General features: G+C 31.3%; 2 protein-coding genes across 2 annotated transcripts; both read left to right on the top strand.

Moving 5' to 3' along the window:
- Window positions 1-6711: 6711 nt before the first annotated feature.
- On the top strand, window positions 6712-11828 carry LOC114185310 (probable LRR receptor-like serine/threonine-protein kinase At1g05700). The gene is made up of 13 exons (XM_028072968.1): window positions 6712-6791; window positions 7035-7575; window positions 7646-8145; window positions 8242-8383; window positions 8466-8537; window positions 8703-8774; window positions 9032-9112; window positions 9928-10082; window positions 10207-10442; window positions 10533-10659; window positions 10844-10912; window positions 11005-11194; window positions 11318-11828. The coding sequence occupies exons 1-13, from the start codon at window positions 6725-6727 to the stop codon at window positions 11670-11672; spliced, it is 2607 nt and encodes an 868-aa protein (XP_027928769.1). The 5' UTR covers window positions 6712-6724; the 3' UTR covers window positions 11673-11828.
- Window positions 11829-15359: 3531 nt separating this feature from the next.
- On the top strand, window positions 15360-19369 carry LOC114186342 (LRR receptor-like serine/threonine-protein kinase IOS1). Its single transcript, XM_028074410.1, has 12 exons — window positions 15360-15998; window positions 16085-16563; window positions 16656-16791; window positions 16874-16945; window positions 17056-17127; window positions 17208-17288; window positions 17498-17652; window positions 17741-18003; window positions 18095-18221; window positions 18410-18478; window positions 18570-18759; window positions 18890-19369. Exons 1-12 carry the CDS (start codon window positions 15445-15447, stop codon window positions 19299-19301), a joined length of 2610 nt encoding a protein of 869 aa, XP_027930211.1. The 5' UTR covers window positions 15360-15444; the 3' UTR covers window positions 19302-19369.
- Window positions 19370-21486: the final 2117 nt, after the last annotated feature.

The following is a 21486-nucleotide window of genomic DNA, read 5'->3' as shown; positions in this document are numbered from 1 at the left end:
AGAGTTATTACTAGTTTCCTTTTTTCTTATATAGTTTGATAAAATAAGTGGTCTTTCATGCTTCAAAAACTGCTGTATTTTTTGTTTTTGTTAAATTAGATTTTGATCTTTGTACAAAGTATAAATTTCAAATTTCCCAACATACCTCGTTACTGCTTTGGTAAGATAGTGCTGTGTAAAGTATTCGGACAACTCTAAACAAGGATGTCTAAACCTAATTAACCCGTCGTAGTTTGGTCACCCTCTCAATAATTCAACATGAAGATGTTTTGAGCACAAAAAACAAAAATAAATAGCAATTGTATGTCTTTCTCAAAATTACAAAAAAGGATTGATAGCTTCTTTGTAAATATTACAGTTACATTTACTGTTTTCTGTTATACTCGTTTGTTATTCCGTTAAGCATACTTTTTTTGTCTTATAAAATACTCTTCTCTGTACTTTCACGTTGAGTTGATCAATAATATCAGAGTTATGCAAGCTTGTCTTAGTCAATACCATAAACACTAATATGGTATCTGATATCTACAAGGTCTAAAAAGCCACCTGCATATCTTGCTGACTACCATTGTCCGACTATAGCTTTATCTAATACTACTCATACAACCCCTTACCCTTTGATTTCATATATGTCATATGCCAACTGCTCTAACCCTCATACTGCTTTTTCTTTGTCTATATCTGGTACAATTGATCCCACATCTTTTAAGGAAGCCAATCAACTTGAATGTTGGCAAAAAGCTATGCTTGCTGAGTTAGAAGCTCTTGACAAAAACAAGACTTGGTCGCTTGTACCTCTTCCACCAGACAAGAAAGCAGTGGGTTGTAGATGGGTCTACAGAACCAAATTCAATGCAGATGGTACCATTCAACGACACAAGGCACGTCTTGTAGCCAAAGGTTTTACCCAAACAGAGGGCGTTGACTTCTTTGAAACCTTTTCACCAGTGGTCAAGCTTACTACAATTCGGTTTATTTTATCTCTTGCTGTCTCGTCTGGATGGTTTCTATATCAGCTAGACGTTGATAACGCCTTCCTACATGGTGAGCTTAATGAAGAAGTTTTTATGAAGCCTCCTCCTGGTATGCGCCTTCCTTCTCCCAAACTGGTCTGCAAACTTCATAAATCCCTCTACGGGTTGCGCCAGTCTAGCCGTCAATGGAATGCCAAGCTCACTGCTGCCTTAATCAACTACGGCTTTACTCAAAGCATGGCTGATTATTCTCTATTTGTGCAAAAGACCGACGATTCGTTTACCGTTCTCCTGGTCTATGTAGACGACGTTGTTCTCACTGGTAATAATCTAACCACCATCAATCACATAAAGGCATATCTTCATTCTCAGTTTCATATTAAAGACTTAGGCGACCTGAAATATTTTTTGGGGTTTGAGGTTGCCCGTTCACGTCGCGGATTGGTTCTGCATCAGCGTAAATATTGTCTTGACATCCTCTCTGAGTTTGGCTTAACAGGATGCAAACCAGCTCCCACTCCAACTAATTCTTCTGGAAAAATTAATGAAACCGAAGGAAACCTTCTACCTGATCCCACTCATTACAGACGTTTGGTTGGCAAGCTGTTATACCTTACTCATACCCGTCCTGATATAAGCTTTGCTGTACAACAAATTAGTCAGTTTATGGCATCTCCTCGCGTCTCCCATTTACATGTTGCATTCCGCATTCTACGCTATCTGAAAAATGCACCTGGTACTGGCCTTTTTTACCCAGTTCACAATCGCAATCGTCTACAAGCCTTTTCTGATTCTGATTGGGCAACTTGCAACACTACCCGTCGTTCTATCACTGGTTACTACATTTTCTATGGTGATTGTTTAATCTCATGGAAGTCCAAAAAGCAAAATACTGTCTCCCGAAGTTCTACCGAAGCTGAGTACAGGGCTCTAGCCACGGTTGCATGTGAACTCCAATGGCTGAAATACATAGTTGATGATCTCTCCCTCAGCCTTCCTTTGCCCATTTCTACCTTCTGTGATAATCAGTCCACCATCCAGCTAGCAAAGAATCCCTCATTCCATGAACGAACTAAACACATTGAGGTGGATTGTCATTTCATTCGTTCAAAAATCACTGATGACCTTATAATCCTTTCCCACATTCCTTCCAGACATCAGCTAGCAGATGCCTTCACTAAATCCCTCTATCCAACACCTTTTAATGAGAACATTTCCAAGTTGGGCTTACTCAACATATATCACCCAACTTGAGGGGGGTATTACAGTTACATTTACTGTTTTCTGTTATACTCGTTTGTTATTTTGTTAAGCATACTTTTTTTGTCTTATAAAAGACTCTTCTCTATACTTTCACGTTGAGTTGATCAATAATATCAGAGTTATACAAACTTGTCTTAGTCAATACCATAAACACTAATAGTAAACGTCACCAACTCTCCGCCTAGTGTGCATTGTATCATATTGTTTAATGCTAAAGTATGTCAAATATCAAACAAAAAAGTGAGCATGTATAATTTGATCACAGATTCATTTTAAGAAGATAATTTTTATTTATTATAATTAATTATTATGCTATCAATAGCAAAGAAAATCCTAAAATTAGATCTTTAATCTGTACAAGGGTGGCAGCCAAAGCAAAATACAGGGTGACATGACATTTAACTTCAAATTTATTAATTTAAATAAAAGTTTATATAAATGAGTGAACCATATATTTAATTACGATTACCAAGAAAAGAATGGTGCTTCTACATATAATTTTATCCCCTTTTTATTATCTTTTGATGAACTTTTGCAGTTATATAGCCAACATAATGTGGCACGATAATTTATATATAATTAGTGAAGTTGTGTTTATAATTACAACATTAATGGTGCTTCCCAGCTGAACCTGCCCTAGGTTTGCACCCTCTTAGATCTCGTGCGTGGGAACGTAGTGGTTTTTCGTGCACCAAAAGGTTGGGTCAATGCATGCTACCATGAACTTGCGTGAGCGGTGGAACCGAAGCTGACGTGCGACACAGCCACGGGTTCAACGGTCATGGTGGTGGTGGTGATGGGTTTATATTTTTCATATGATTATGAAATATTGCATTCTATATATATATAACATTAGTTTAACGTACAAAAGGTATTTGACATTATTCTTAACTTAAAATTTTAAGATTATAAATTTATGGGTCTTTTATCTTATATATAATTTTATTTTATTTTTTATATCTAAGATTTTGACTCAGATTTGAATTATTTCTAACAATCTTTTCTTAAGGTTGAGTTCTTTTTTTTTGTTCATATGATATATTTCTCATCAAGTATATAGTGACATTTTCTTTGCTGTGGTTATGGTATTAGTCACCTCGAACCATCTACTTATATGAGAAAACTTGTTGTTGTATTTTATTGATATATAAAGTAAAATATAACAAAATATCAAATGTAAAATATTTACAATATCTCAATCTTATTTTAAAATAATAACTAATTTTTAAAATTGAAATATATTTCTAAAACCGAAATATTTTGTAAAAACTAATTTAAATAAAAAAGATATTAAAGTAATATTGTCAACATTTCTTCTTGCTTAATATCTTTTTTTTTGAATGTATCTTCAAAATTGATTCTCCATCTTTTGGTGCTTAGTGCTTGATTTTCTCCTCATATTATGTTTGTAATTTTTGTTTTTCTCTTTCTTCCATGAGATCATATATTTCAATTTGATATTTCTTTTTGTATTTCTTCTATCAATTTGTATTTCTTTTGTCAATTATGAATTTCATGGTAGTAATATTGAATCTTTAATGAATGTTAGAATGAGAACCTTTGATGAATGTTTAACCATGTTTGATATATAGTATACTTTTTTTAGTGGTGTTTTTAGATACTATTTATCCATTTACATAATTTTTTAAAGAATTATTCATATTCATAAATTTGAAGGTTAAAGGGTACTATTTTGTGTTGCACATAAAGGGTAGGAGGTTTATATTTGAGACATGCTCACAATAATTCTATTACTTAATTACTGTGGTATAAGTTTATTCATGGTACTTTCACATGTTTAAGAAGAAAGGGTAACATTTTGTTAGGGTGAAAGTATCTACTGAATTCTTGTAACCATACAAATAATGAATTTATTAAGATTTGAAACATATGGTAGGGTGTTTAAAATGAAACTAAGTTGAAAATTAATTAAAAAAAACTGGTAAAACAATTTAAAACCAATGAAAATCAAATTTTATAGAAAGATTTCTAATATGCTGTTTTTAAAACCAAATAGCTTAACTCAAAATTAAACCATAGTTCTTTATTTAAGTACAATATTATGTATTTAGAATTAATCAACAATTAACCAACATTTGCATATATATGTAGCATGTTGGTTGTGTTATGAGTGTATTTTAAATGATAGAAGAATTCCTCAACCTTTAATCCACACAACTTTGCCCTTTAGATTTTTTTTAGGGTAGTAAAATGGGTTAATTTATCTTGTTTTGTTGTGTTGCTTATCAAAGATAGAATAGAATGGGTTAATTTTTCGTTTTGAATCGAGAATATTCCAATCAAAGTTTAGACTAACAAACTGGTGTATCACTCGCTTAATTTTTTAAAGTTTTTATTTATTTATATATATTTTTTAAATATATTTAATAATTTTATTATGATCTTAATATTTTGAATTAAAATAATTATCACTCTTATATATTTTATATAATTTTAAGATAATTAATAATTATAATTTAATTGGTAAATCTTAATAATTTAAATTATAATACTATTATTTTTAAATAATAATAAAAAGATTAAAATTTTAAAATAATTTTTATTTAAGTTTTAATTTAAATAATTTTTTTTGAAAAAGTTAGAATAACTTTTTATCTTTTTATAAAAATTAAAAAAGTAAAATAATAAAATTTTAGAATTTTTTTACTAAAACTTTTTTTTTTTGTCAAAGTTTTCTAATTATCGTTTCCCTAATTTAAATAAGCGAGTTGACAGCTGAACTGAACCTGCTCTCCCGCGTCCTTGACATCTAACATTCCTCGTCCCTCCCTCGTGGTCCCTTCATATTGTTTCCATTTCAAACACGAGGTAAGAATAATATATAAGAACCACAATTTGAATTCCGCGCAGTGGAAAAGGACGTAGTGGTAGGTCATGAAATGGCGTGAGGCGTGGAACCCAAGCTAAGGTGCAACCACAACGATGGAGTCAACAGTCATCGTCGTTTTCTGTTTGATTTTTGTTTGCCAATTTCGAAATGTTTCTGACCTAGTCACTCCATAATATTCAACCTCTGCTTCTTTGTATAAGGGACAGACTGTAACACTATAAATATATAGCTTTGATGGATGGTAAGGTGACTGTAGTACCTTGGAAATCATATCACTGCACTGCGTAGCAGGTATCATATTTACTTATTCTATCTTCCTTCTATTTATAACTTATCACTACAACAATCGATTTTAGTCGCAAAAACTTGTTATTTATATTAATTTACAAAATTAAAAAATTATTATTTATTAAAATGATTATCATTATAAATAAAAAATTAAAATTAATAATTAAATTAGTCACCAATTAAGTGAAAAATAATTTAAAAACAAATTTTTCTAATAATCAAATTTTAAAAATTAATTTAAAAACTAATTATAATTTTTTATTCATAATAATATTTATTTTAATAATTAATAATTTTTTATTTTATAAATTGTTACCTAAATTTATTATTATAGTAGCTATCATGCATTAGTTATTATTAAATTTGATTATTAATATATTTTCTTACGGTGTATACGTGCAGATTTGTTGGTCATTTGTTGGTCAAATCTTTATCTCTACATATTTTTTTTCATGCTCTAATCATTGTCCTCGCTCTTTAACTGCAAAAGAAAAACATATAAAGCTTTAATAGTTCTATACCACTCACATATTTTCTCAAACACTTTTTTGGATACGGGTGATTTAATATTTAAGATACTTCATCTACGATTATTTATGATGATTATGTATATTTGATTTAGATGATATGAGATTATTTGCGAAGAAAGTTTGAAAAGAAAAAAAAAATTTGAGTGTGAAGAAAGTAGATTCTTGAGAATGTGTTACATATCTACTCTCATTAATACATAATAAAAATAACTCTAATTAATACATAATAAAAATAACATTCTAAAATTAAATCACAAAACAAAAATATTGCGTTGTGATTTCCTTACATTAATTGTTTACAAAAAAATTATTTGGTGTGACCTCGTTTTCAGGATTGTCAACATGAAGTATAGAGGGGAACCTATATCCTAATTCTTTTCCTATATAAAAAAGTCAACAGAAAATTTCGCACACGTTAACATAATCATTTAATGAGAAATATAGTATATATTAAATATAGTTTCCATTAAAAAGTCATCAGAAAATTTCGCACACATTAGCATAATTATTTAAGCAGAAAAAAGTCAAAGTGTTCATTATTTGTATCTGTTGTATATATTCCTTGAAGTGATTCGGAATGGAACTTGATTCTGTTGATGCTGCAATTCTTGGTCTGCAGATATAGGAGACTATGTATGTTCAATCATTGCACTTTTTGTGCTAACCTTACGCTGTTTTTTTTTTTTTTTAAATAAATTACAGTGGTACTATTTTTATGATGCAGATTGCAGATTTAAACACGGAATAAGAGAAATTAAAGCTAAATAGTGTTTGAAATTTCCTCCACGTTGACTAGGTCGTCTAAGTCAACATATACAATGTGGACGAGATTCTCCGTTGCAGTTTTAGTAGCTGTTCTACTTATTCAAGCTCATGCTCAACCAGGTTCATTAAAGAAAGTCATTTGTTTCGTCGAACAACTTCATCATAACATTATTTACTTCAAATTTAACTGAAGTATTATTCTGTACTAAAATAATAGAAAAGCAGAGATATAAAAGAGGAATACAATAAAAGTTTTTTAATTAAAAAGAAATAAAAAATGTGAAGTATTATTCTTTAATAATATTTATTTTTCTAGAAATGTGTAGCAACTTTAACAGTAATATATTCAATTTGATGTTTTAGGATTCATCAGCATAGATTGCGGAGCTGAAGCAGGTGTGAACTATAATGATTCAATATTTGGCATAAATTACGTTTCGGATGCAGAGTTCATAAATACGGGTGTGAGTGGGACAATAGCATCCGAAGAGATCAACAGATTCAATCAAAAACAACTGCAGAAGCTTAGAAGTTTCCCGGAAGGAAAAAGGAACTGCTACAAAATAAGCGTCACAGGAGGCTCTAAGTACCTCATACGCACGGTTTTTGTGTACGGAAATTATGATGGCCGAAATATGCCACCACAGTTTGATCTTCTGCTCGGACCTAGCCACTGGGATACAGTGACTATAAGCAACGCATCTATTAGCCAATTCAATGAAATCATACATGTACCTTCACTGGATTATGTGCAAATCTGTCTGATTAACACAGGCCATGGTACACCATTTATAACAAACATAGAATTCAGGACTTTGAAAAATGATACATACGTCACTCAATTCGGATCATTGGAACTTTACAATTACTTGCGCTGCGATTTGGGTTCAAACACATCGTACAGGTGAAATTATAGTTTAGGATTAAATCTCTTGCCTTGATTCATCATTGCATTTATTCTGATTTTCTCACAGGTACCCGGTTGATGTTTATGATCGTATCTGGAATGATCGTTCCTGGTATGCCTGTAACTTCGGCCAAAATTGGAAACCACTAAATGCCTCCATTCCTGATGATTCTTTAAATCAGACGGATTACAAGCCGGGAGCTACTATCATGAGCACCGCAGTTGAACCAGAAAATGATAGTGCTCCGTTGGTAATAAGCTGGCAGCCACAATCTGAAAGCGACCAATTCTATGTCTACATGCACTTCACGGAAACTCAAGTGTTAAACACGAATCAGACAAGACAATTCAACGTCATCAGCAACGGTGAATTAAGTATTCCAAATTTTTCTCCGCAGTACCATAATGTCAGTACCATTACCATATTTTCGACGTCAGCCATCAGCGGGAATGTAATTAATTTTTCACTGGAGAGGACAAAAAATTCTACCCTGCCTCCCATCATCAGTGCCATTGAAATTTACAGAGTAATAGACTTACAGGAACCAGAGACATTCCAAGGAGATGGTATTTTTCATATTATAAATCCATTTCTTTTGTATACGTTGTTGTAAATTATCTTAACCACCTTTTACAATTTTTTTGTTATCATTTCAAACGTAGTTGATGCGATTACAAGTATTAAGTCATTTTATGGAGTGAAAAGGGATTGGGAAGGTGATCCATGCGTCCCTGTAGCCTACTGGTGGGATGGTCTCAGCTGTAGTTATGACGGCAACGAGCAGTTCCCAAGAATCACGACTCTGTAAGTAATGCTTACCAAATTATCATTATAGCTCTATAAAACTCACATGATTTCGTATATAACTTTTCATTGAGCAAAACAGGAATTTATCTTCAAGTGGATTGTCAGGAAAGATACACCCTTCTATCTCAAACCTCACCATGTTGGAGAACCTGTGAGTTTTTTTTTTCTTCTTTATTTCACCCGACACAAAAATCTCTTGTTTTAAATCTTTTTATTGTTTCTGCTATGTGCTTATAGTGAAGAATCGACATATCTTTTGCTACATGAGTGGAGATGTAAACATATTTAAAAAGGCTAAATTATTTTTGTTTTGTAGGGATTTATCTAACAATAACTTAAATGGTGAAGTTCCTGATTTTCTGTCTGAGTTACAATACTTGAAGATCTTGTAAGTTACTTATTTAAGCACGAAATTCTTAATAATTTAAAATGAGTTGGAATTCTTAAAAATAGAAGTAAATAAAATAAATAATATATAAATATAAATATAAAGACTCACAAATTTATGATACACTAATATTTAATATAGATTGATGTTAAATTTCTTCCATGTAATCCTCAAAGAACCTAAACAAAAACTACTAGTCATCAAGTGTGTTGGGAAAAAGAAAAGGATTATTTATTTATTTTCCCGTGATTTGGCAGAAACTTGGAGAAGAATAACCTCTTTGGTTCAATTCCATTGGCACTTGTTGAAAAATCTAAGGAAGGTTCTCTCACCCTAATGTACATGAATCTTACTAAAAATACTCAAATTCATAATGTGGTTGCTTATATAGTAATGACGATTATTAATTGATTATATTTTAGGCAGCATTAAATGACGTTTTTGAAAGAGTGTGACTATGCCGAGTTATTTGTATTTAACTTATCTAATACAAGTCTTTGTTTAATTAGTTAAGAGAACATATAGAAAAAATATATTCTATAAATTGTTTTTAACTTATTTTTAAGAATATATAGATGATAACTTACTGAAATATTCCACAGCTTGTTTAAAATGTGCTTAACGGTCATTCTTCTATCATAGAAAAACTTTATGTTTTTATTTAAATTTGACATTAGAAACTTAATTAATTCTAATTATATTACATTCATCGGCGAATCTTAATGAAAATTGAGAAATGCCTTGATATATATAATTTATTTGAGACTTCTAATTATATAATTGATCTATTTTTAAATTTTAGTACATTTTATATATTTGGCAAAAAAACAAAATTTGTATCAATGCAAAAATTGAGACTTCCAAAATATTTGTGCAAAATCCTTCATTGATTACATAATTTAAGAAAATTGGACTACTAAAGATAAATAATACAATGAACTCAATAATCTGTTGAAAGTCTTAAATAAGATAAACTTTTTAAACTCGCTCATTGATGAAACCAAAAACTTATATATGGATCAAATCCAACCTTTTGAAAAACACCTGTGATTAAACAACCTTTTATCAGAGGCAGACTTGACATGAGTAATTTTCACTCAACTTGCAAGGTTGCTTAAACTTTGAACATAAATCTTCTGTGATTTCCATGCAGTTTGGGTCAAAATCCATATGTCTGTGAACATGGTCAATGCATCGAGAACAGAAAGAACATTGTTATGCCTTTAGTAGCATCAATATGCGGGGTTTTGATCCTTCTGGTGGCCGTGGCAGCTATATTGTGGATCCTTGCGAAGAGAAAATCGAAAGGTGGGCTTCAATGATAAAAGTTTGGTATTTTTTTTTTTGTTTTTGATAATTTGCCAAACAAATTGAATCTTAAATGCTAGTTTCCAAACTATTTTACAATAATATCTAACAGCTTGGATGGTAGAAAAGGATCAAAATGAGATCTCTCAGCTGTACACAGAACAAGATGATTCTTTACAGCAGTTTAAAAAACAAAAATTTTCATACTCTGATGTCAGTAAATTTACCAACAATTTCGGAACAATTGTTGGTAAAGGAGGCTTTGGAACAGTTTTTCTGGGCTATATTTATGACACTCCAATTGCTGTCAAAATGCTTTCCCCTTCATCATGTCGTGGTTATGAACAATTTCAAGCAGAGGTATGTTATTAATCGCTTTGTACTTTGCACTTGGTTTTTTAGCTAAGTAGTAAGTATATGGCTAAACAGGGTTGTGGTTTTGACTTTCAGGTTAAACTTCTAATGAGAGTTCATCATAAAAATCTGACTTCCCTTATTGGTTATTGTAATCAAGGAATCAATAAGAGTCTCATATATGAGTACATGGCTAATGGGAACTTAGAGGAACATCTCTCTGGTTAGTTCCCAAATAAAACGAAGTTGTTGTTACATACTTTTGCAAATCTATTTCCTAGTTAGTTTTGTATTACAAAATTCTGGATATGGATATTTTCATATTGCCCAAACGAGTCGTGTATGACTGACTTCTAGTAAACAAAAAAATTAGCACGTATAGAAAGTTACTGAACTAGTTATTGCAGGTAAGCACAGTAAATCAAAATTCTTGAGCTGGGAAGAAAGACTTCGTATAGCAGTGGACGCAGCCTTGGGTGAGCAAGTAAACTTCAAATTATGCGTTTTGACAGTTTTATTAACTTCCCTTTTACTCTCGTAAAACTTGTTTTCCATAAATCTGATAAAGGATTGGAGTATCTGCAAAATGGTTGCAAGCCACCTATAATTCACAGGGACGTAAAATCTTCAAACATCTTGTTGAATGAACATTTCCAAGCGAAATTATCTGATTTTGGTCTATCCAAAATTATCCCAGCTGATGGGAGATCACATGTGTCAACTGTTATCGCTGGTACACCTGGTTATCTGGACCCTGAGTAAGTACTCGAGTTACTGTGTCCATCCATTAATTTCTAGGAAAATATGAGATTTTGAGATATCCCCACATGCACCGGCAGAAAATAAATTGGGTTAATTTCATGATTTGTGTTGCATTGCAGCTATTGCACATCCAATAGATTAACAGAGAAAAGTGATGTTTATAGCTTTGGAGTGGTTCTTTTGGAAATAATCACAGGTCAGAAAGTAATAGCAAGGAATGAAGAAAGGAGTCACATTATTGAATGGGTTAGGTCCCTGGTTGCATTAAGGGATATCATGGCCATTGTGGACTCAAGATTTGAAGGAGATTTTGACATTAACTCAGCCTGGAAAGCCGTGGAAATAGCAATGGCTTGTGTTTCTCTAAGTCCCAAAGAAAGGCCAATAATCAGTGTGATAGTGTTTGAACTTAAGGAGATTTTAGCAACCGAATTAGCTCGAATAAAACATAACAGTTGTGCAAATTCCATGTGAATCTGAACACCAACTCATTCCTCATGCCAGGTAAAATACCTTGTTGAGGTGTGTTCGATGATCGAAAAGAGTTAGTGATATGAATGAGCCAACGCTCACAAGAACTTTTACTCTCTTCCTACCTTGTCGCAGAGATATTTGTATAAATGCTTCTTCATTCACTCAATTGTTTTGAATCTATGTTTTTTAGTACCTAATAGTAATAATGGATTTGAAAAAAACCAGTGTCATTATTATTTTCCTTTTTCTTAGATAGTTTGATAAAATAAGTTATCTTTCGTACTTCAAAAACTGCTGTATTTGTTTATTTTTTTTCACATTAGATTTTGATTTTTTACCAAGCAAAAATTTCAAATTTACAAACCTACCTCGTGACTGCTTTGGTAAGATAATGCTGTGTAAAGAATTCAGACAACTCTAAACAAGAATATCTCAGCCTAATTATGAAGTCGAACTCGTGGTAGTTTTGTCACGATGATACTATGACTCTCATTATTTATTTTCTAACGTGATTTAATGTAGACCATTAATTCTTTTAAGAAAAAAAGTAATGATATATTAATCAATAATTCATATTAATCCACATTAAAAAGTAAAAGATGAAAGTTAAAAGAGAAGAGTCGTAATATTATTCTTTTTTGTCATCCTTTCACAAATTCAACATGCCATAAAAAGGGATTGGTAACTTCTTTGTAAATGTAGTCACTACAACTCTCCACTTAGTTTGCATTGAATCATGCTGTTTAAATGAAAAAGTATGTCATAATTTAATATCAAACACAAAAGTGAGTATGTATAATTTGCTCACAGATTCATTTTAAGAAGATAATATTTTATTTATTATAATTAATTATTAAACTATCAATAGCAAAGCAAATCCTAAAATTAGATCTTTAATTTATATAAGGGTGGCAGTCAAAGCATAATTTAACTTCAAATTTATTAATTTAAATAAAAATTTATATAAATGAGTGAGCAATATATTTAATATCGATCACAGATAATAGAATAGTGCTTCTACATACAATTTTACCCTTTTTTTTTATCTTTTGATGAAGTCTTGCAGTTGTATAACCAACGTAACGTGGCACGAGAAATTATATATAAAATGATTAGTGAAGTTCTGTTTATAATTACGATTTAGTAAATTCATAACTTTACTTGATAACAAAAGAAATTAAATTAAGTCGTAACTACTTCTTCATCAAAATTAAAAAAATAAAATAAAATCATGATTGATATTATGAATTTTTGAAGCAGTGTTTTTAAATATGACTTATTTCATTTACGTAATTTAAAAAAAATTAAAGTTTTAAAATAATTTTCATTGTAAATTTTAATTTAAATAAACGAGTTGACAATTGATCCATTGGTTTCTACTAGGTCTCCGCGTTCTGGACATCTATCACTCTCTCCCACCGAAGAAAAAATCATGGGAAAGTGTGAAAACAAATATGCTGTTGTTTCAAATCTAGTACTTCCCTTTCTTTCGTATTTCAAACACGCGCTAAGAATAATATATAAGAACCAGAATTTGAATTCGCGCAATGGAAAAGGACGCAGTGGTTTACATGAACCGGCGTGAACCGTGGAACCCAAACTATAACATGTAACCGCAACCACAACCATGGAGTCAATAGTCATCGTCGTTTTCTGTTGTTTCAATGTTTCTGACCTTGTCACTTCATAATAGTCAACCCTGTGTTACACTGTATTATGCTAAATATATAGCTTTAATGGATTCTAAGTGTAGTAGCCTTGGAACACAAGAAATTCAAATCACATCACTGCACTGCATAGGTACCGTATTTCCTCTTTCTCTCTTCCTTTTTCTTCATACATGCAAGTTTAATGTTGGCCAAATCTTCATCTCTACATTTTTTGTTTCATGCTATAGTAGTAATCCCTCACTTTTTAACTGTAAAATAAAAAACATATATATAAAACTTTAATAATAGTTCTAGACTTTCCACTCACATTTGAGATACGGGTGATTTACTATTTAAGATAACTCATTTGAGATTATTTATGAGAATTATGCATATTTGATTTAGATGATATGAGATTATTTAGCAAGTAGGGCATTCTTAAGAATGTGGTGAATTACATCTACTCTCATTAATACATAATAAAAATAAGATTATAAAATTAAATCAAATACAAGAAAAAAACAAAATTAAGTGGTGATTTATTTATAATGACTACGAACTGTACGAGTATAATCTCCACGGTTTACAATTAAAAATATAATAATACGATTTAAAAAATAATAATATGAATATTTAGATGTTTATATAAATAATATATATATTTTAAACATTAAAATATAATGAAATTTCAGGATTAAAAATTTTACTTTTAGTTTTATTTGTTATTTTGTTTTTTATTTTTATAACTTTATTATATTTTAATATATAAAAAATATAACCAAAAGAAGAAAAAAAGGTAATAGATTATTAATGTAAGTACGTAATTTGATTCAAATGTGTTAAAAAATGACTTATGAAGATGTGTTTTTAAAGATTAATTAGGATAATATTAAATTTTTAGATGTTTATTTAAATAATAATAAAATTTAAGACAAATTATATCAAAATTAAAATTTAGAGTGTTTATTGTTGGTACCTTTTGTATATATATATATATTCCTCTAAGTGTTTCGAGATTTAGTGCTGCTATTATTTGCCTGCATATATATCAGACTATATATGCTCAATGATTGCGCAGTTTTTATGTTAATATTGAGCTATATATGCTACATGTTTTATGTATTCGGATTTAATGTGACAAGTTTAGTATGATCTTGAATTTAATATTTTAATACAAAAATTATTTAACTATTTAATTTATTGGATTAATTGTTTTTTAATTGTTTAAATTGCGATTAATTCGGTAATATTTTTTGACTTTAAATTAATATTATATTAATTACATTTAATAAAAAAATGATTTTTTTGTTTTAATAAATTAATAAATATAGTTAATCTTTAACTAACTAAAAGAATAATCAGTATAATTCTAATAATCATTATTGTGATGAACTATGATTTTGTATAACTTACTATTAAGTTTTAACAAAATAATATCATATTAAAAATAAAATTTAAAATATATTTCTAAATTTATAAATATTAATATATAAATTTGAGTTGAATAATATATTTATATAATTTTAACCCGTGCTATTCAGTATGAATACATTTAATTATCTATTTTACTTAATTTTATTTATTTTTTTTATGATGCAGTTTCCGGACTTTAATCACGGAAGAGAAATTAAAGCTACAAGTATTTGCAATGACCTCAACGTTGACTACACCGTCTAAGTCAATATATAGAATGTGGATGAGTTTCTACGTTGCTTTCTTAGCTTTTCAAACAACTTCATTATATCATTATTTATTTCAAATTTAACCAAGTCTTATGCTGTGCTAAAATAATAGAAAAGAAGAGAGATAAAAGTGAAGGAATAAAACAAAATTCAAAAGAAATAATAAAGTGAAGTAAAAATAAAAGAGTAATCAATTTTGTAAAGCTTCATATTTTCTAGTTGCAGCAGTCGAAAATATATTTCCGAGCACTTTTTAATTAGTTTCTCCACTGGCACCTACATCATTTCTTACAACCATACCAATTTAAGAATACAACTGCAATAGTTATTAACAACATAAAACATCACTAGACATTTTTAAATATTCCTACGAATTACTCTTAAATAATTATTCAAGATTATAAATTTCCTAGAAATGTGTAGCAACTTTATGAGTAATATATGCAATTTGATGTTTTAGGATTCATCAGCTTAGATTGCGGAGCTGAAGCAGGTGTGAACTATACTGAGCCATCACTAGGCATAACTTATGTTTCGGATGCAAATTTCATAAACACTGGTGTGAGTGGGAAAATAGCATCTAATGCGACCAGCACATACATTGAACGACCACTGCTGAGGCTGAGAAGCTTTCCGGAAGGGAAAAGGAACTGCTACAAAATAAAAGTCACAGGAGGCAACAAGTATCTCATACGCACAGTTTTTCTGTATGGAAATTATGATGGCCTAAATATCTCACCACAGTTTGATCTTCTTCTGGGTCCTAACCACTTGGATACAGTCATTATAGACAATGCATCCAGTAACAAAATCAAGGAGATCATACATATACCTTCACTGGATTTTGTACAAATCTGTCTGGTTAACACAGGCCATGGCACACCATTTATAACAACTATAGAATTCAGGACTTTGAAAAATGATACATACGTGACTACATCGGGATCACTGGAAACTTACTTGCGCTGCGATTTGGGTTCAGACATAATGTACAGGTGAAATCATAGTTATGGATTAAATGTGTTGCCTTATAAGATTGATTGATCGATCGATTATTGGATTTATTCTGGTTTTCTCACAGGTACCCGGTTGATGCTTATGATCGCTACTGGTTCACCTGTATGGGCGAGAATTGGAAACAACTAAATGCTTCGATTCCTGATGATTCTTTCAATAAGAGCGATCTTTACCAACCGGGATCTATTATCATGAGCACCGCAGTTGCGTCAGGAGATGATAGTACTCCATTGCTAATAAGCTGGTATTCAGAACATGAAACTGACCAATTCTATGTGTACATGCACTTTACGGAAATTCAAGTGTTACCCACCAATCAGACAAGACAATTCAACATCACTAGGAACGGTGAATTAAGGGTTCCGAATTTTTCTCCGCGGTACCTTGCCGTCGACACTTTATATACCTCGTCAGCCATCAGTGGGAAACAGATTAAATATTCCCTGGAGAGGACTGAAAATTCAACCCTGCCTCCCATCGTCAGTGCCATTGAACTTTACAGAGTAATAGATTTACAGAAACCACAAACATTCCAAGGAGATGGTATTTTTCATTTTCTAAATCCGTTTACTTGGCTTACACTATTCTACATGAACTTAACTACCTTCTACCCCTCTTTTTGCATTGAAAATAAGTTGAAGCTATTGCAAGCATCAAGTCAGTTTATGGAGTGAAAAGGGATTGGGAAGGTGATCCATGCGCCCCAGTAGACTACTTGTGGGATGGTCTCATCTGTACTTATGACAACGACTTCCCGAGAATCACAGCTTTGTAAGTCTTGCCAAATTATTATTATAGCTTTATAAAACTAATTAAGATTATTTCGTATATAACTGTTCATTGAGCAAAACAGGAATCTATCTTCGAGTGGATTGTCAGGAAAGATACACCCTTCAATCTCAAACCTCACCATGTTGGAGAAGTTGTAAGTGTTTTTTTTTTCTTTTATTTTACAAGACAGAAAAATCTCTTGTTATCTTTTTGTTGATTCCGTTTTAAACATAGTCAAAAAAGGCTAAAGTACTTGTTTTCCAGGGATTTATCTAACAATTGCTTAAATGGTGAAGTTCCTGATTTCCTGTCTCAGTTACAACACTTGAAGATCTTGTAAGTTACTTCATTTACTCAAACACTGTATATGTGATGTGATCCTCTGTATCAGATAATAGAAAACCATATTTTTGTAGAAACTTAGAGAAGAATAACCTCTCCAGTTCAATTCCATCTGCACTTCTTCAAAAATCACGCGAAGGTTCTCTCTCACTGAGGTATGAATCTGATTGAAAAGTCTCAAATTCCTAAGATGCTTATTTATGCTGATGATTATTGATTACTTATATTTAAGGCAGTGTTTGAGATTCATATATAAAGGATCCACCCAATTTCACATCCAAAATAAATTTATGTATTTGAATTATAGATTACTGGTATGGTTTACTGATACTTGAATCATAACTTTTCTTGTTTTCCTTGCTAGTGTGGGTCAAAATCCATATCCATGTGAATCTGGCCAATTCAACGAGAAGAAAAAGAAAAACACTCTTATACCCATAGTAGCCTCGACTAGTGGGGCTTTAATCATTCTAATAGCAGTTGGAATATTGTGGATCCTTAAAAGGAAAAAATCAAAAGGTAATGCCGAGATGACTAAAAGTTAATATTTGCTATCAACAATTTGCCAAAAAATTACTTTTCTAACCTATTATTTTTCAAAATGTAGTTGAAAAATTTACAGATGCGGTGGCAGTAAATCATCAGAGTGAGAATTCACAGCAATCCACAGAAATGGATGGTTTGTTCCTGCAACGAAAAAGTCAAATGTATTCATACTATGATGTCCTTCAAATCACTAACAATTTCAATAGAATTATTGGTAAAGGAGGATTTGGAACAGTTTACCTTGGCTTTATCGATGACACTCCAGTTGCGGTGAAAATGCTTTCCCCATCAGCAGTTCTTGGTTATCAACAATTTCAAACAGAGGTATGTTAATGTTACTAATCAATTCACTCTAGGTTTCTTAACTTGCTACCAAACCTATACGGTTTAACATGGTTGTGATTTTGATTTCCAGGTTAAACTTCTAATCAGAGTTCATCACAAAAATTTGACATCCCTAATTGGTTACTGTAACGAAGGAACCAATAAGGGCCTCATATATGAGTACATGGCTAAAGGGAACTTACGAGAACATCTCTCAGGTTGGTTCCAAATAAAATTATTTTGTTCTTAAACGTTTGTGAAATCAATTTCCAAGTTAGATTTGATTTCTGAAACTCTGGATATGAAATTTTTAATATTGGAGAGCTGTACGAGTCGTATGAATAACTTCTACCGAACAAAATACAAACATGTACAGAATAGAAAGTTACAGAAGTTGTTCTTGTAGGTAAACACAACGAATCACCATTATTGAGGTGGAAGGACAGACTTCGTGTAGCAGTGGATGCAGCCTTAGGTTAGAAAGTAAAATTCAGATTGTGATTTTTTGTTAATTCCCTCTTACCTTCTTAACACGTTTGCCGCCGAAATTATAAATGTAATATCAGGATTGGAATATCTGCAAAATGGTTGCAAGCCTCCTATAATCCACAGAGATGTAAAATCTACGAATATCTTGTTGGATGAACATTTCCAAGCAAAGTTATCTGATTTCGGTCTATCCAAAGTTGTCCCGGATGATGGGAGATCTCATGTGTCAACTGTTATTGCTGGTACTCTTGGTTATCTGGACCCTCAGTAAGTACTTAATTATTGCCCTTTCCATCATTTTCTAGGAAAATATAGTGAAATTGTGTACCTGAATATTTGAGTTATCATCACAAAATCCGCAGAGTAAATAATTTGTGTTTCATGACTTGTCTTGCAGCTACCACTCTTCCAATAGATTAACGCAGAAAAGTGATGTTTATAGCTTTGGAGTTGTTCTTTTGGAAATAATCACGAATCAAGCAGTAATGGCAGGGAATGAAGAAACGGGTCACATAAGTGAACGAGTTAACTCCATGATATCAAGAGGGGATATCAGGGCCATAGTTGATCCAAGCTTAGAAGGAAATTTTGACATAAACTCAGCATGGAAAGCCGTAGAAATAGCAATGGCTTGTGTTTCTCCAAATCCTAATGAAAGGCCAACGATGAGTGTGGTAGTGATTGAACTACAGGAGGCTTTAGCGACGGAATTAGGTAGAACAAACCATGATAGTGGTGCTGATTCCATGTATTCAGTTGCATCGCTCAGTGTGGAGGTAGACACAGAATTCATGCCCTTGGCCAGGTGAAAGTTTACTAAAATAACAATAGAAAACGTTGTAAGAAGGGAAAGTGATGTTGTACAAGAAGTTGGTTATTTATGTGCTTTACTTTGATCACTTTTCTCAATCTGTGTTGTTTCGGAATGGTGATATTAGTAATGCAGAATGCGTCAGTATACAAATAAAAAATGAGAATTAAAAAGCATTGTTATTACCAATTTTTGTTGGATTAAATTTATTGAACAATCTATCTTTGTTTTACCCTCTTATATGCAAAGTAAACCCACAAGAACGAAGAAATGAACCCAATGTAAATGAAGAAATGATCACAAAAATAAATTGGTCAGTTTGTCAGATGTTAAGGGAACTTTGAGAAAACATCAATTCTAGCCTTTTTATTATTTTATTGCTTTGATAAATTTTATATTGAAGTTTATCTTTAAAAAAGAAAAATAGTTTTTGTTTGTTTAAATTCATGAAAAGTAATGAGAAAATATTAAGACACAGAGTTATATAGCTTTTGATATCTGCGGAAATATGTTGTGTAAGATAGTAATAACAAATTAAAATTAAGTAGTTATTATAATTTACATTAAATCTTATTATTTTTTATTTATTTTTCTCATTGATTAGATTGCTGATTTGGAATTTCTTATTAATGTAATTTTACTTAGAGATAACGGATGATTGAATGTGTATCCTCTTCATTCGATGTTTAATATTTTATTTGCTAGAGACATGTATAAAAAATAATAAAATTAATTATTATTTTTAATAACGTAGTTTCAGGTATCCATTATAGATTACACATAATTTACCTTAATATTAGTACTGACTGTCACTAAAATATACTTTGATTCACATATTTATTACCAAATAAGATAGAGATAAAGATGCAATTCTTTACCTTGTATTTATGATATTTTTAAATGTATAATTTCTTTGAAATTATTATAAATCTACAAAATCATTTCGAATCTTATAATTTCATATTTTATTAATATTTTAAAATCCACTTCACAAAATCTTAATCATAAAAATGTTTAAATTTCGTTTTTATCTGGAATATACTAATTCAATATGTATGTTTGACCGTGTAATGCAACTTGAGGTTCTTTCACGATTAGAGAACCATTCTTCTTCACTCTGTTCTAAGGTTTTTGTTCGTCTCTTTTGACTTTCAAAAAAATATCTCTGAAATTCTATTTTTTATTTTTCTTTGGGATGTAACTATCTTACGAACATCCTAATATTTTTTTTCTCTCTTTCCTTGCAAAATATGTTTTTGATGATGAAAATATTATAGATGCATGATAATTATAATAATAAAAAAAAGGTTACAATACTCCGATGGTCCTCATTTTGGTTCAAAAATCTCAAATTGGTCCTCGAATTTTAATTGATCTTAATTTCGTCCTCATTTTTGTAAATGTGTTTTAAATCAACCCAGTCGTTAACGGTGTCAAAATTATTAACGTTGACTTCATTTTAATTATCTGACGTGGCTTTATTCATTATATTGAGGACTGAAAAATTGGTACGTGGACCCTGATAATTAAAATAAGCACCGTCCTTGAAATCCTAAATTACTGAATTAGGGATTGAAATCGGGTGCTGAAGGATCGCGACTGCGAGGGCGACTCCCACTGTGTCAATGTCGTGAACGTCGACAAAAGTGAGATTCAGCGTCGTCGAAGGTGAGGTTGAACATTTCAGAGGTCGATTTTCGAGCTTTAGTGTCGTTGATCGTAGTCGTTCTTGAGTGTCACACCGTGAAGGTGAGTATGACTTCATCCTTTTCACCGCAATAGCAAACAGGTGTTAAATCGAACCTCCTCATCGCACCTCCATGAGAAGAAACACTGGAATTTTTCATCTCCCAACCATTGCAAGTGCAGGACGAGCAAGAATGAGAGGGAGACATTACCAATTTTATCAAATCAGAATGCACGAGACAACTTCACCTCACCCTTTTCAAACCCTAAGCTTCAAATGTTATGAACATAAACTCTTTTTAAAAGAGAAACCAAGAACACATGTGCCAAAACAACTGAATGACACGTCAGAATACACAAAACAACCACATCATCAGGAATAAACGCCGGTTGTCAACTGATAACGGAGATAGTTGATTTAAAACACATTTACAAAAATGAGGACGAAATTGAGATCAATTAAAATTCGATGACCAATTTGAGATTTTTGAATCAAA

This window comes from Vigna unguiculata, chromosome 5, assembly GCF_004118075.2.
Source record: "Vigna unguiculata cultivar IT97K-499-35 chromosome 5, ASM411807v1, whole genome shotgun sequence".
NCBI classification, from domain to species: Eukaryota; Viridiplantae; Streptophyta; class Magnoliopsida; order Fabales; family Fabaceae; genus Vigna; species Vigna unguiculata.
This window is presented reverse-complemented; position numbering and strand designations above follow the sequence as displayed.

Excerpts from the sequence above, each read along its gene's own strand:
- LOC114186342 (XM_028074410.1), top strand. The coding sequence starts at position 15,445 with ATGCAATTTGATGTTTTAGGATTCATCAGCTTAGATTGCGGAGCTGAA. Across the intron at positions 16,792-16,873 it reads TTCCCGAGAATCACAGCTTT|GAATCTATCTTCGAGTGGAT; the intron begins GTAAGTCTTGCC and ends TGAGCAAAACAG. Across the intron at positions 18,760-18,889 it reads CTTGGTTATCTGGACCCTCA|CTACCACTCTTCCAATAGAT; the intron begins GTAAGTACTTAA and ends CTTGTCTTGCAG.
- LOC114185310 (XM_028072968.1), top strand. The coding sequence starts at position 6,725 with ATGTGGACGAGATTCTCCGTTGCAGTTTTAGTAGCTGTTCTACTTATT. Across the intron at positions 9,113-9,927 it reads GAAGGTTCTCTCACCCTAAT|TTTGGGTCAAAATCCATATG; the intron begins GTACATGAATCT and ends ATTTCCATGCAG. Across the intron at positions 10,660-10,843 it reads CTTAGAGGAACATCTCTCTG|GTAAGCACAGTAAATCAAAA; the intron begins GTTAGTTCCCAA and ends TAGTTATTGCAG.